The sequence below is a fragment of the Mus caroli genome, unplaced genomic scaffold (assembly GCF_978045245.1).
Source record: "Mus caroli unplaced genomic scaffold, Mus_caroli_1 scaffold_14, whole genome shotgun sequence".
In the NCBI taxonomy this organism is placed as follows: domain Eukaryota; kingdom Metazoa; phylum Chordata; class Mammalia; order Rodentia; family Muridae; genus Mus; species Mus caroli.
Genome location: NW_028227269.1, coordinates 67,750,051 through 67,761,825, shown reverse-complemented (window position 1 = coordinate 67,761,825; position 11,775 = coordinate 67,750,051). Strand labels below are relative to the sequence as shown.

The following is an 11,775-nucleotide window of genomic DNA, read 5'->3' as shown; positions in this document are numbered from 1 at the left end:
GGGGCTAGGAATAGAATATTATGGTTTTAAAATGGAAGTCCCACACAGGTTAATGAAGAAAACACTTGGTTGTTCGACGGTGATGATACTTTGAGCATCCGTGGGAACCAGGAGGAACCTGGGAGGCAGGACCCAGCTGCTAGGGGGCATGCTACTGCAGTGTGCTTCTGAATGCATTACCGAGCCCCACCCAGTCCGGCCTGTTTCTTGTCTGTAATGAGGTGCAGACTGGTGTCCATTTGTGACCCACATCCTCTGTGCCATAGTGTTCTGTCCTTTTATGGGCTAATTGTGTGTATGTGTTCTTAATTATAAAATACTGGTATTTAGGTTCATAATAATAATTTCCCCCCAAGAAGTATATTATTTATAAAATTCACTTTCCAGATCTGTTATACATACTAAAAATGATAAGAAAAATTAAAAATTCACACTGAAAAGTTTAAGTTTTATTTATTTATTTATTTATTTATTTATTTATTTGATATTATTATATTGTGTGCATCATATGTTTGGGCACATGTGAAGGTCAGAGAGTGGTCTTTATGGCGTTAGCTCTCTCCCCCTGGCCTATGCTGGTGCCAGGATGGAGCCAGGTCCACTGGGCTCGCTTAGCACTTTGCACACTGAGCCACGTTGCCAGCACCACACTGAAATGAACTCTGATGCACACTGACAAAGCTGTGAGGCAATAAATCTATACTGTGTTCAATAAATAGATTGTAAACACAAAGTAGTCCAACACATAAATAGAAGCTTTACACATCCAAAATACAGCATGTATAAAACATATCTACAGTTTAATCAAGTACAGTTTTCACTATAAATTATATACATTATAGAAATATACTCTCCCAGAATTGTAAAGGTCAGAAATAACTTATATGGTAACAGTGAGGGGGGTAATGTCATAGATTGAACCCTTTAGTAATTCATTGTAATGGAAAGAAAGTAATTAACTGTAATGGAAGGAAGGCATATAATATGAAGAAAGGTGTCTCAAAATGGCCTAATACCGTTTTGACTAATGTAACAGTATAACCTCCCGTTTCTGGATGGCTGGCCCCAAGAGCAGCAGGAGGTTGTCAGCATGTGGACACGAGGCCATCACATCTGTAGAGCAGCATAGCTCAGGCAGGTGGGGGAGGTTAGTGAGTCAAAAATACTGGATTACCACCCCACATTACTTACAAATAATATTTTAGAAACACTTTTCCCAAAGCAAAGTATATCTTCTCATGTCTCAAAAGCTACTAATAACCCACATGCCAACATTTCAGAGCTGGTAGAAAAACCGACCTCCGCCCAGTCATAGCGGGACGGAGCCAGAACCACTAAACGCTCTTCCCTGCTCAACAATGGGGACGGAAAGTTCTATTTAAGGAGACACTTAGGTGATCTTAATGTGGAAGTTAATTAGGAATAGTTTTATATCTATGTCCACAGTTGTATTACAGGATTTCTGAAGATCTTAGAGCTATTTCTGTTTTTCAAATTTATATAATCTTTCAAGAAAAGTGTGCTCACCAAGTTAAGATCTGTTGCTACTGTACTTATTTCCAGGAAGAACACATTCTATTACAAGCAAATCAGTAAACAAACACACAGATACATCTTTAACTACATCTTATTTCCATATTTCCCGTACCATGTAATCACATTAGCAAAACATGTGTTTCCCACTGTGTCCTTGAATCCAGCCTTCACTGCAGTGGAGGGTGGAATGTGTGGTCTGATGCAAACATGCAGCCACACTGGACCTGGAGGGCTCAGCAGCTACTGACTCTCGGCTGCTTATTTTCTGTCTCTTCCTTTCGGATTCTTTGCTCCTTTCGGTAATTAGCTGCAGTCCAAAATGTTATTTTTTTGAGGACTTGCTGCAGAAGTTTAGGAGGTAATAAAGATATTTGACTTTTTAAAATGATAGCATTTTTCCCAATGCAGTCAAGACATGACCTGTCAATAAAGCATAGAGAATGGTTAGCACCTGAACGCAGGTTACACAGGACCTCTGCTCAAGTTGTGTGAGCTGGGCTAGAGCCTGACTCTCAGGGATGGCCTGAATGCCAGGCGAGCACTAAAACTCAGAGCTAGTCCTCCGCACCAAATTCAAGCAGGTCTTTATCTGTTTGGTGGTTTTGGCTGGAAACCTTAGTTTTTAATGGTCAAGCCATATCTCAAGGACTAGTTTTGTTGTTTTTCAAATTTGTTGTGTTATTTACATGTTATTTACATGTGTGTGCATCTGTGTGAATGTATGAGATTCACATGAGAGAACAAGTATCCCAGAGGCCAGAAGTGGGCATCATGTCTCCTGGAGCTGGGGTGACAGGAGGAGAGTCACGGATGCTAGCACCAAACCAGCTCTTAGGGAGAGCAACAAGTGTTCCAAACAAGCCATCTCCAGCTAGTTTGCTCATTTGTGAGTTATGGACTCACTCTATAGCTAAGGCTGGGCTAAAACTGAAGGTGATCCTTTCATTATGGCCTCCCCAAGTACCAGGGTTACAGGAGTGGCTGTGGCACCCGGCGAGCTAAGTATTCTTTTTTCCTTCTCAGTTAATTTTCACAAAAAATCAGTGTAAAAACTCTAGATAGCAACATTTGAGCAATGGAGCCAGTGTTTGCTACTTTGTGGGTTCTTTCTTCCACCCTTCTCCACCCCTTTTCTTCCAACCTTTCAACTCTCTAACACTAGATAGGAAAGAAAAGGAGATAGAGGGGAAAGGGGAAGACATTATCCTGATGATTAGGGGCATCAAGTTCCTTGGGGCAAATTTAATCTTCACCATCAATATATCTAATCTTCTTTGCACATGACTACTTAATAAATAGCGATCAACAGCAACCAAACAACAACCCACCAAGCTCCCAGGGTATTTATATACCCTCTGAAAAGTACCTAGGATTCTAAATGTCACACTTTTGCAGAAACTATTTGCAGCTAGCAAAAACACGCCTCTGCTAGAGCACAAGGCATATCTTAGTCACCTGCTATGGATAGTCTGAAGCAGCATCATATCTAACACCTGGGATTAAAATTAAATCATATTCTTCTAATATTTCTGTGTTTTTGAAAGAAACCAGAACTCCAAACTGTCACTAGAGAACAAAAATCAAGGAAATAGAAAATGCAATTCATCATGCATAATTATCTTTAATTAAAAGGGTTCGGGGGGGGGGGCTGGTGAGATGGCTCAGTGGTTAAGAGCACTGACTGCTCTTCTGAAGGTCCTGAGTTCAAATCTCAGTAACCACATGGTGGCTCACAACCATCCGTAATGAGATCTGATGCCCTCTTCTGGTGTGTCTGAAGACAGCTACAGTGTACTTACATATAATAAATAAATAAATCTTTAAAAAAAAAAAAAGGATTCAGGGGCTGGACATCTCACTAAATAGTAGAACACTTGTCAATGTGCATGAGGCCCAAAGGAAAACCAAGAGCTGAAGTGAAACTCAGTCCTCGGGGATAGAAAGGATGTGGCATGAAAGAAGACAGAAAGGTAGATAAGTAGGATAGTGAGCCACACATTGACTTACAGAACTAGTTTGTGCAATGATTATAAATAAGGGAGTGGGAGGGGTGGGACTGATAGAAATACAGTGTACTCGTGTGTGAAACTCTCAAAAACAGTTAAAACTTAAAAATATAAGAATAGTCCTTCCTGTGTGAATTCTGATGTTGCCATGTATGTGCAAGATGTTACACCAGAGGACATAAACCGTCAATATGTGTCAGTCTTAAAAGTTATGAAACTTGCAGGGCGTGGTGGTGCACGCCTTTAATCCCAGCACTCAGGGGGCAGAGGCAGGTGGATTTCTGAGTTCGAGGCCAGCCTGGTCTACAAAGTGAGTTCCAGGACAGCCAGGGCTATACAGAGAAACCCTGTCTCAAAAACAAACAAACAAACAAACAAAACAAAAAACCCAAAAAACAAAAAAGAAAACAAAATCAAAACAAAACAAAAGTTATGAAACTTGTAGGCAGTGATGGTAATGACCAATCTCAGGAGGCAGAAGCATGCAGATTTCTGTGAGTTTGAGGCCAGCCTGATTTTCAAATCAAGTTTCAGGACAGCCAAAGCTATGCAGGAAAACCCTGTCTCAACAAAACAAAACAAAGCAAAGCAAAGCAAAAAAAAAAAAAAAAAAAAAAAAAAAAAAGCCCTGAGCTGAGAGCTGGGTCAGCAGTTAAGAGCGAGCACTGGCTGCTCTTCCAGAGGACCTGGGTTCAGTTCCCAGCACCCACATGATGGCTCACAACATCTGACATCCTCCATGGAAATCAGGCATGTATATGGCACACAGCCATACATGTAGGCAAATATTTTACACATAAAATAAGAATTAATTATCTGAGCCGGGCGTGGTGGCGCACGCCTTTAATCCCAGCACTCGGGAGGCAGAGGCAGGCGGATTTCTGAGTTCGAGGCCAGCCTGGTCTACAGAGTGAGTTCCAGGACAGCCAGGGCTACACAGAGAAACCCTGTCTCGAAAAACCAAAAAAAAAAAAAAAAAGAATTAATTATCTTTAAAATCTGGCAAAACTTGCCTATTTTGTCATTTTAGTTTTTTTGCTTTAACTTTGTTTCCTCTTTTCTTTATACTGCTTAAATTTGGTTTTGACAATTTCAAAAAATAACTATAAAATAAAAATTAAACATTTCTGATCTTTTAAAAGAAAAGTAAGAGAGTGAATTTCTTTCTTTCTTCTTCAGTGTTTGCAGGGCTAGAAAACTGAACACGGTGGCTCATACTCTGCTCCAGAGCTCCAGCAGCCTCCTGTGGTTGCTTTAGTCAGCACTTCTACAAACACTATGTCCCCTATAATTTTCTCAGGTCTGAGTCCAGGGCCTCCCTGTGCTAGGAAAACATCTACCTTTTATTTTCATGGAGGTTTTCCCTTTTTATGACTAACTCCAAATAAGAAGAGATAAGATGTTCTGGGTACAGAAGTGTAGGAACATTTGAACTTCACCCCAGGTATATACCCAGCTCTGCTACTACGCAGGTACCCAGCTCCTGTGCCCTTATCATGGGGAGAAAGAGCAAGAAGCTGAGAGGAGCCAGCCTATGAGAGCTAACTCTCAGTGGGCATGTCTCAGGAACAGGAAACCAACCCAGAAAAGCCCTGCCTGTGTCAACATCCAAGGAGCTCATGAGCTAGCAAAGGAAATGAACATCTGGCTGATAGAAATGCTAGCCTGGGGCCATGTAAGACTATGGCTCTGAAAGACTCTGCAGCAATCAGAGAATAAACCAACAACACAAGTCAGGGGGACTTTCTGAGTGGGACCCCCATGCTGAGACTCCAGGACCTCAAAAGACACAGAAGAGAGCCACACTCCCAAAGCCCTGGAGACGAAAGATTAGCTTCAGTAGAGAAAGTGCAACTCAGTCAGGGGGGTAAATATAGCTGGAGGTCAGAGTGGGCACAGCAAGGCGTGAGGCAGGCAGACAGACAGACAGACAGAGGTTGAACAAGGGCAGTGGGAGCCATCTCTGACCTATCAGTGTTCCTTCTTGGGATTCCTCCTGAGGGAGCTGCATGCCCACCAAAGAGGATGCCCACGACTACTTTATGCCTCGGTCTCTGTAATATCCCCAAACTACAGACATCTTAAATATTTACCATTAGCCTGGTCAATCATATACATATATCCTTAATAGCTAACATAGATATAGACCTATTATTGAATACATACACAGAAATACCTATGTATTGTGAAACAGTCTATAAAAAAGCATACATAATTTGCCCCACTATATATACACATATGTACATGTGTGTTCTTACTAGGCCTTCCAATTCATATACATATTTTCTTCTTATTCATTATTTCTTTTCTCCTAGCATTTCAAAATGGCCAATGATAAATACCTTGACCTAATACTTAAAATAATCACACTGAGTGCAGTAAGGACAATTCACAGTGGTGAACAGGCATCATGCAGAAAAACCACCAGGTTCCTGTCACATGCAAGTGCGTGTGTGTGAGTGTGTGTGTGTGTGTGTGTGTGTGTAGGTTGTTGTGTATGAGTATGTGCTGTATGTGAGTGCACATATTCATGTGTGTGTGCCTATGCAAGGGATTTTGTAAAGAGACCAGAGGTCTCCCAGTCTTCTTAGTCACCCTCCATATTGTGGAGATGATGGTCATTATCAACAAATGATGATGATGATGATGATGTCAATGGTGATTTTGAGACAGGGTCAGCCAGCTCCAGAGACCAGACAGTCTCCACTTCCCCAGTGCTGGGGTTACAGTCTCCTACTGTTGTGGCCAGCTTTTTACACTGGTCCTGGGGATTCAAACTTGGGTCCTTATGTTTGCACAGCAAGCACTTCACTGACTGAGCCATCTCCTCAGCCCTTATGTTCAAATTTTGACATATCAAAATACGTTTAGCATTATCTGAGTATAAGGCCAACATGGCGGTCCAATGCTGGCCTCCTCAGCCAGCCTCCAGGCCACCTTATTTGTGCGTCTGCTCATCCTAGCCCAATCACTGAGAAATTTGCCAGCTCACCATAAGCTTGTCTCTTTACTGATAATAGTTTCTGTGTGCAAATGCTTCTTTTTTGGGTGGGTGCTATGCAGAAGGAGCTACAGTGGGCGAGTGAGACAGCCCACTGACCTGCTCAACTGCAGTGGGTGAGCTCTGGTGCAGTACACCAGAGACCTCTCCCAGGATTCCTTCTTGCTACTGATGTGCTTTCTCATGTTTGTCATGAAAGAAAAGGAAGAGGGAGAGGACGCAGAGGAGGAGGAGAAGAAAAATGGAGCAGAAGCACATGGCCTGGGGAAACTGCAAGTTCTAAGGGGTCTCATAGATATGGAAGATGGTAGTGTAGTGGTAGATCTGCCCAATCTAAGCATACAACATGTATTCATATTAATTGTGTTGTGTTTTCATTGCCGGGGCATATATGAATTGGAGAGATTTACTGCAACATATTCCTCGTTTATTTGGCTTGGTGTGAGTGGATACCAGGAGACCCTCACTGCCTATAGCCTGGGTGATTACTTCCTGGATGATGGGCCTCTCTGTTGGGCAAGTTTCTTGCCAATCAACATGAAGATGAAAGTTTTTGAGATAATGCTATTTATATGAATTAACGGTCTTACAGAAGTCCTGGTTTGAGTAGTTTTAGGAAATTAACTTGATTTAAGTAATTTTGGAAAGTTAGGGTAGTGGATAGAAAGTCTAAAGTAGACTGGCAAGATCTTCATGAGCGAGAGACTGGAGCACAGGGAGCGCTCACTGGTTACAAGCACAGAATTGTAGCAGCAAGAGAAACAGGTTTGGGACAAGTTAAGGATCAATGAAAGCGTTCACTCTAGGTTGGGCGTGAGTTTGTTGGTTTTGTGATTTAGGGATATGGTGAGAGGTTTTTGTTGTGCATCAGAAAATAGGAAGGTTATGAATAAAGAGTGAACAACTCTATTCTAAGAGCCTAGAACCTAGAACAGGTGATGACTAACCTATCCCTTAGTGAGTGCAGACTGTGGTCGGCCAAGCACAGAGAGAAACTTGCTACTACAGACTTGGCCTGCTTAAACGTTGTGAATCAATGACTCTACTAATGAGTTCTACTCTGGGGTTACAGTGAACTTGTGGAAAGAAAGATAGATAAGCATTGTTGAGTTAGATATAAGTTTCAAAAAAGGAATACATAATTAATAATCCTATTGTAATTTCCTCTTTAACCTGTTTTTGAAGAATATCTTTTTATGGTGGATGTTTTTAGAAAATGTATAAGTTGTGGCTATGAGGTAATTTTCTTTCTAAATAGGAAAACTTTGTCTTAAGGGGTATAAAAGGGTTAAGAGAAAGGGAGCCTGCTTTTGCTTCAACCACTCTGTGTGTGTGTGTGTGTGTGTGTGTGTGTGTGTATGAGTGTGTGTGAATGTGAGTGTGTGTATTTAAGTGTGTGTGTGTGTGAGTGTGTATGTATGTATGAGTGTGTGTGAATGTGAGTGTGTGTGAGTATTTAAGTGTGAGTAAGTGTGTGTGAGTGTGACTCTGTGTGTGTGTGGTGTGTGTGTGTATGTGTGTGTGTGTGTGTGATTTCCTGATTTCCTCCCTTTCCTTTTCTCTAATCTCTGCCCGTCACAGTCAACAGCCCCTGTCAGTCAATCTCTGGACCCGATCCCTGTCAGCCTCTCTTAGTGTCGGCCCGTCAGCTGCTTTCAGCACAATTACTGACACCACACCTTGCTGCCTAACTCAGTTTACCCTGTGGTATTAAAGCTGGCCTTTGACAGCTTTTCAATTTTTTTTTTCATATAAATGTTTTTCCTTGTTTGTTTTTTGAGACAAGGTTTCTCTGTGTAGCCCTGGCTGTCTTGGAACTCACTCTGTAGACCAGGCTGGCCTTAAACTCCGAGAGATCTGCCTGACTCTGCCTCCTGTATGTTGGGATAAAACGTGTGTGCTACCATGCCCAGCTGTTTTTCAAAAAATTATATGTATGTGTGTGTCTCTGTGTGTGTGTTTCTCTGTGTGTGTTTCTGTGTGCCTCTGTGTGTTTTTGTGCATCACAGGTATGCAGGTTGCCACAGGTTCCAGAGGAGGAAGATGTCAGATCTTCTGACATGGCACGGAATGAAGCCTCGCTCTCCTGCCTCAGCCTCTCAGGTGACTGTGCCATCCTTGTCTCCCTTACCCCGAGTCTTCCCAATATTAAACCTCCTCCAGCTTTACCTTCCCTTCCTATCCAGTCCAGATCATCTGCACTGCATTCTCTTGCCAGTGGCTAGGATCCCCCTCTCCACTCTTCCTGTCACATCATCCTGGCCAAACTCCAAGCCTCCATCAGTTTCTCTGCACCTGGGATTAGCTGCCTTGAAAGCTGAAGTAAACCACATCTGTGCAGACATGACAGGACACCACTAGACATCAAGCTCTCTCCAACAAGTGTCACTGTGCTGCTGCACAAGCTGGCCAGTGCGTTCCTGGTGAGCTCTGGAGACGTCTCACATCTTCCCACTCTTCTTAGGCTCACATCGTCTTCTCTTCTCTTCGCCCGACAACCCCCTAGCAATAAAGCTTTCTCAATGGCCTGCTCTAACCAACACATTGGTCACTCTGTTTTCAGACTCCCTTTTTTCTCCACTATTTTATTCACTTTTCTGGTGATTTGGGGAACAAACCAAGGTGTATGCTCTGCAGACCTTTCCCCACTGAGCTGTACCCTGGAGCACTACTGTGTTAAAAAGTACCCTCTTCAGCCAATGCCGACTTGTTTTTCTCTATTGCTAAAATCTACTTCCTCATGACTTTGTCACTCGGGCGTGGGGCACACACGTGTAATCCCAGCACCTTGGAGGCAGAAGGCCCATGAGTTCCAGCAACTAAGTAACAGCTTCTGAGTTAAAAGAAATTTCTACTATCATAATTATAATTATTTTATTGTTGTTATTATTATTATTAGGGTTTTTTGAGACAGGTTTCTCTGGTTATCTATTGGTTGTTCTGTCTATCCTGGAACTCACTCTGTAGCAAAGTTAGCATCAAACTCATATCATCAGCCTCTGTTTCCCAAATGCCTGGATTAAAGGCGTGTGCACCAAGGCCAGCTTAAAATTTTCTATTTTACGTGTATATGTGTATATACATACTATATATTTACCAGACATACTCTAATTTCCAGAAAGTTGAAATCTAGCCCCTGCCTCCTAAGTGCTGAGATTAAAGACATGAGCCACCACTGTGTTCGGGCTGAATATACACTATCTTTAAGATTACTATATAAATTATAGGGCTGGAGAGATGGCTCAATGGGTAAGAGCACTGACTGCTCTTCTGAAGGTCCTGAATTCAATTCCCAGCAACCACATGGTGGCTCACAAACACCTGTAATGAGATCTGACACCTTCTTCTGGTGTGTCTGAAGTCAGCTACAGTGTATTTATATTATAATAAGTCTTTGGAATGGAGGGAGCGAGGGAGGCCAACCAGAGTGAGCAGGGTTGACCAGAGTGAGCAGAGGTCCTAAATTCAATTCCCAACAACCAGATGAAGGCTCATAACCATCTGTATAGCTATAGTGTGTACTCATATACATAAAACAAACAAATAAATCTTTAAAATATTACTATAGAAATTATAAACAAGTTTATAAAAATCCTGTATATTTTAATTTTAAAAATCATACTAGTCTGTTGTGGCTAGCCCTGGGGCTAATTATATTTCATGTTAATTCTGTTCTCCTGTGAGGGGTTTCAAACAAGGAATGAGTCAGCACTCAGGTGAGTTCCTATAAGCCTGCTTCCCACCTTAATTTATAAAATAAAGGAGAGCTGATAAATGGATAGATAAAGAGAAGGTGGAGCAGAAGGGTGGGGGGGGAGAGAAGAGAGGACGATGGAGGAGGAGGAAGAAGAAGAGCGGAGCAGAAGCACAGGCCTGGAGAAACTGCAAGTTCTTAGGGGTCTCATAGATGTGGAAGACAGTAGTGTAGCAGTAGATCTGCCCAATCTAGGTGCACAGCATGGATTCATATTAACTGAGTTGTGTTTTCATTGCCGGGGCATATTTGGGTTGGAGATTTACACAACACTAGTCTTTTTTGAGACACAGTCTCACTATATAGCATGGCCTAGTACCTGCTATGTAGACCAGGCTGGCCTAAACTCACAAAAGGTCTGCCTATCTCTACCTCCTTGTGGTCTCCCTTCCCCCACCTGCTTGAACCTGCTTGCTCAAGGGTGGAGCTACCTGCTCATTCGTCCTGCCACGCCTACTGCTGGACCCTGCCGCTTTGTTGCTTGGAGGCACACACGTGTTCGTCCTGCTACTGGACCCCGAGATTGTTTGGCGGGAAATCGGGTTCCCTTCCCCTTCCTTTATAACTGAGTGTCTGGAAATAGTAAAATTGAGCTTTGATCAGAATGTTGTCTTAGCTTCATTCCCTTCTCTCGCCACCTAGCCCCTCTTCTCTTCCAGGTTTCCAAAATGCCTTTCCAGGCTAGAACCCAGGCTATGATCTGCTGGCCGGACACAACATTTGGCGAACCAACTCGGGACTGAGAAACAGCAAAGGATTTTTGGAAGAGACACTGCTGGTTTGGAGCTCCATGGAATAATTAAAGGATAAAGGAAATTCATACCGGAGAAGGTATGGGTTAAGCCCGAGCGCTGGTTCACTTAGGTTCAGCAGTGAAGCTTAAGAGGAGCTAGGCACAGGCAGTAGGCCGTGGCTCGAAAAAGCTACATTGTTAGGTGTGAGAAAGGAAAGGGTTTATTAAAAGAAAATTAATAATCAGGCGGATTGCCACAGTTATAAAAACTGCATCATGAGGGAGAAAATTGTCCCAAATAGCAGGAGTACTCTGCCCCCTTTTTGTGTCTTGTTTAATGTCTAGTGCACCAATCTGTTCTCGTGTTCAATTCATGTATGTTCGTGTCCAGTCTGTATGAATGAATGTTCTATGTTTTATGTTGGATAATAAAGATGGTATAAAAAACTTTATCTGCAAAGCCAAGAGCTGCCACGTGTTTCAGCCAAAAACCAGACATGTGGCAGGAGGGCCCCTGATGGAAAAAATGTTCGTTTTAAGAAAAAGCAGCGAGTGCACAGCCTCTTAGTTTCAAATCTAATAAATGGTTCATGATTAATGTGTTTAACAATGGTAAAGTGCTTTTTTATTCTATGATTGTAGCTACAAAAAATTAATATTCTCTGATTGGTCTAAAATTAACTGCTTCATTTGGTTCTTTTTTTATTAAAAATGTGTTCTGCATGTTTTCGCATTCAGCTCATAA

General features: G+C 42.3%; 1 protein-coding gene across 2 annotated transcripts in view; it reads right to left on the bottom strand.

Moving 5' to 3' along the window:
- Positions 1-485: 485 nt before the first annotated feature.
- Positions 486-11,775, bottom strand: part of Klhdc1 (kelch domain containing 1) — a 43,418-nt gene continuing 32,128 nt past the window's right edge. For both annotated transcript variants that reach the window (XM_085830393.1, XM_021179040.3), the window contains one exon: positions 486-1,956. In XM_085830393.1, the coding sequence (XP_085686519.1) occupies positions 1,770-1,956 (187 nt within the window). In that variant the 3' untranslated portion in view covers positions 486-1,769. The remainder of the gene's footprint in view (positions 1,957-11,775) is intronic.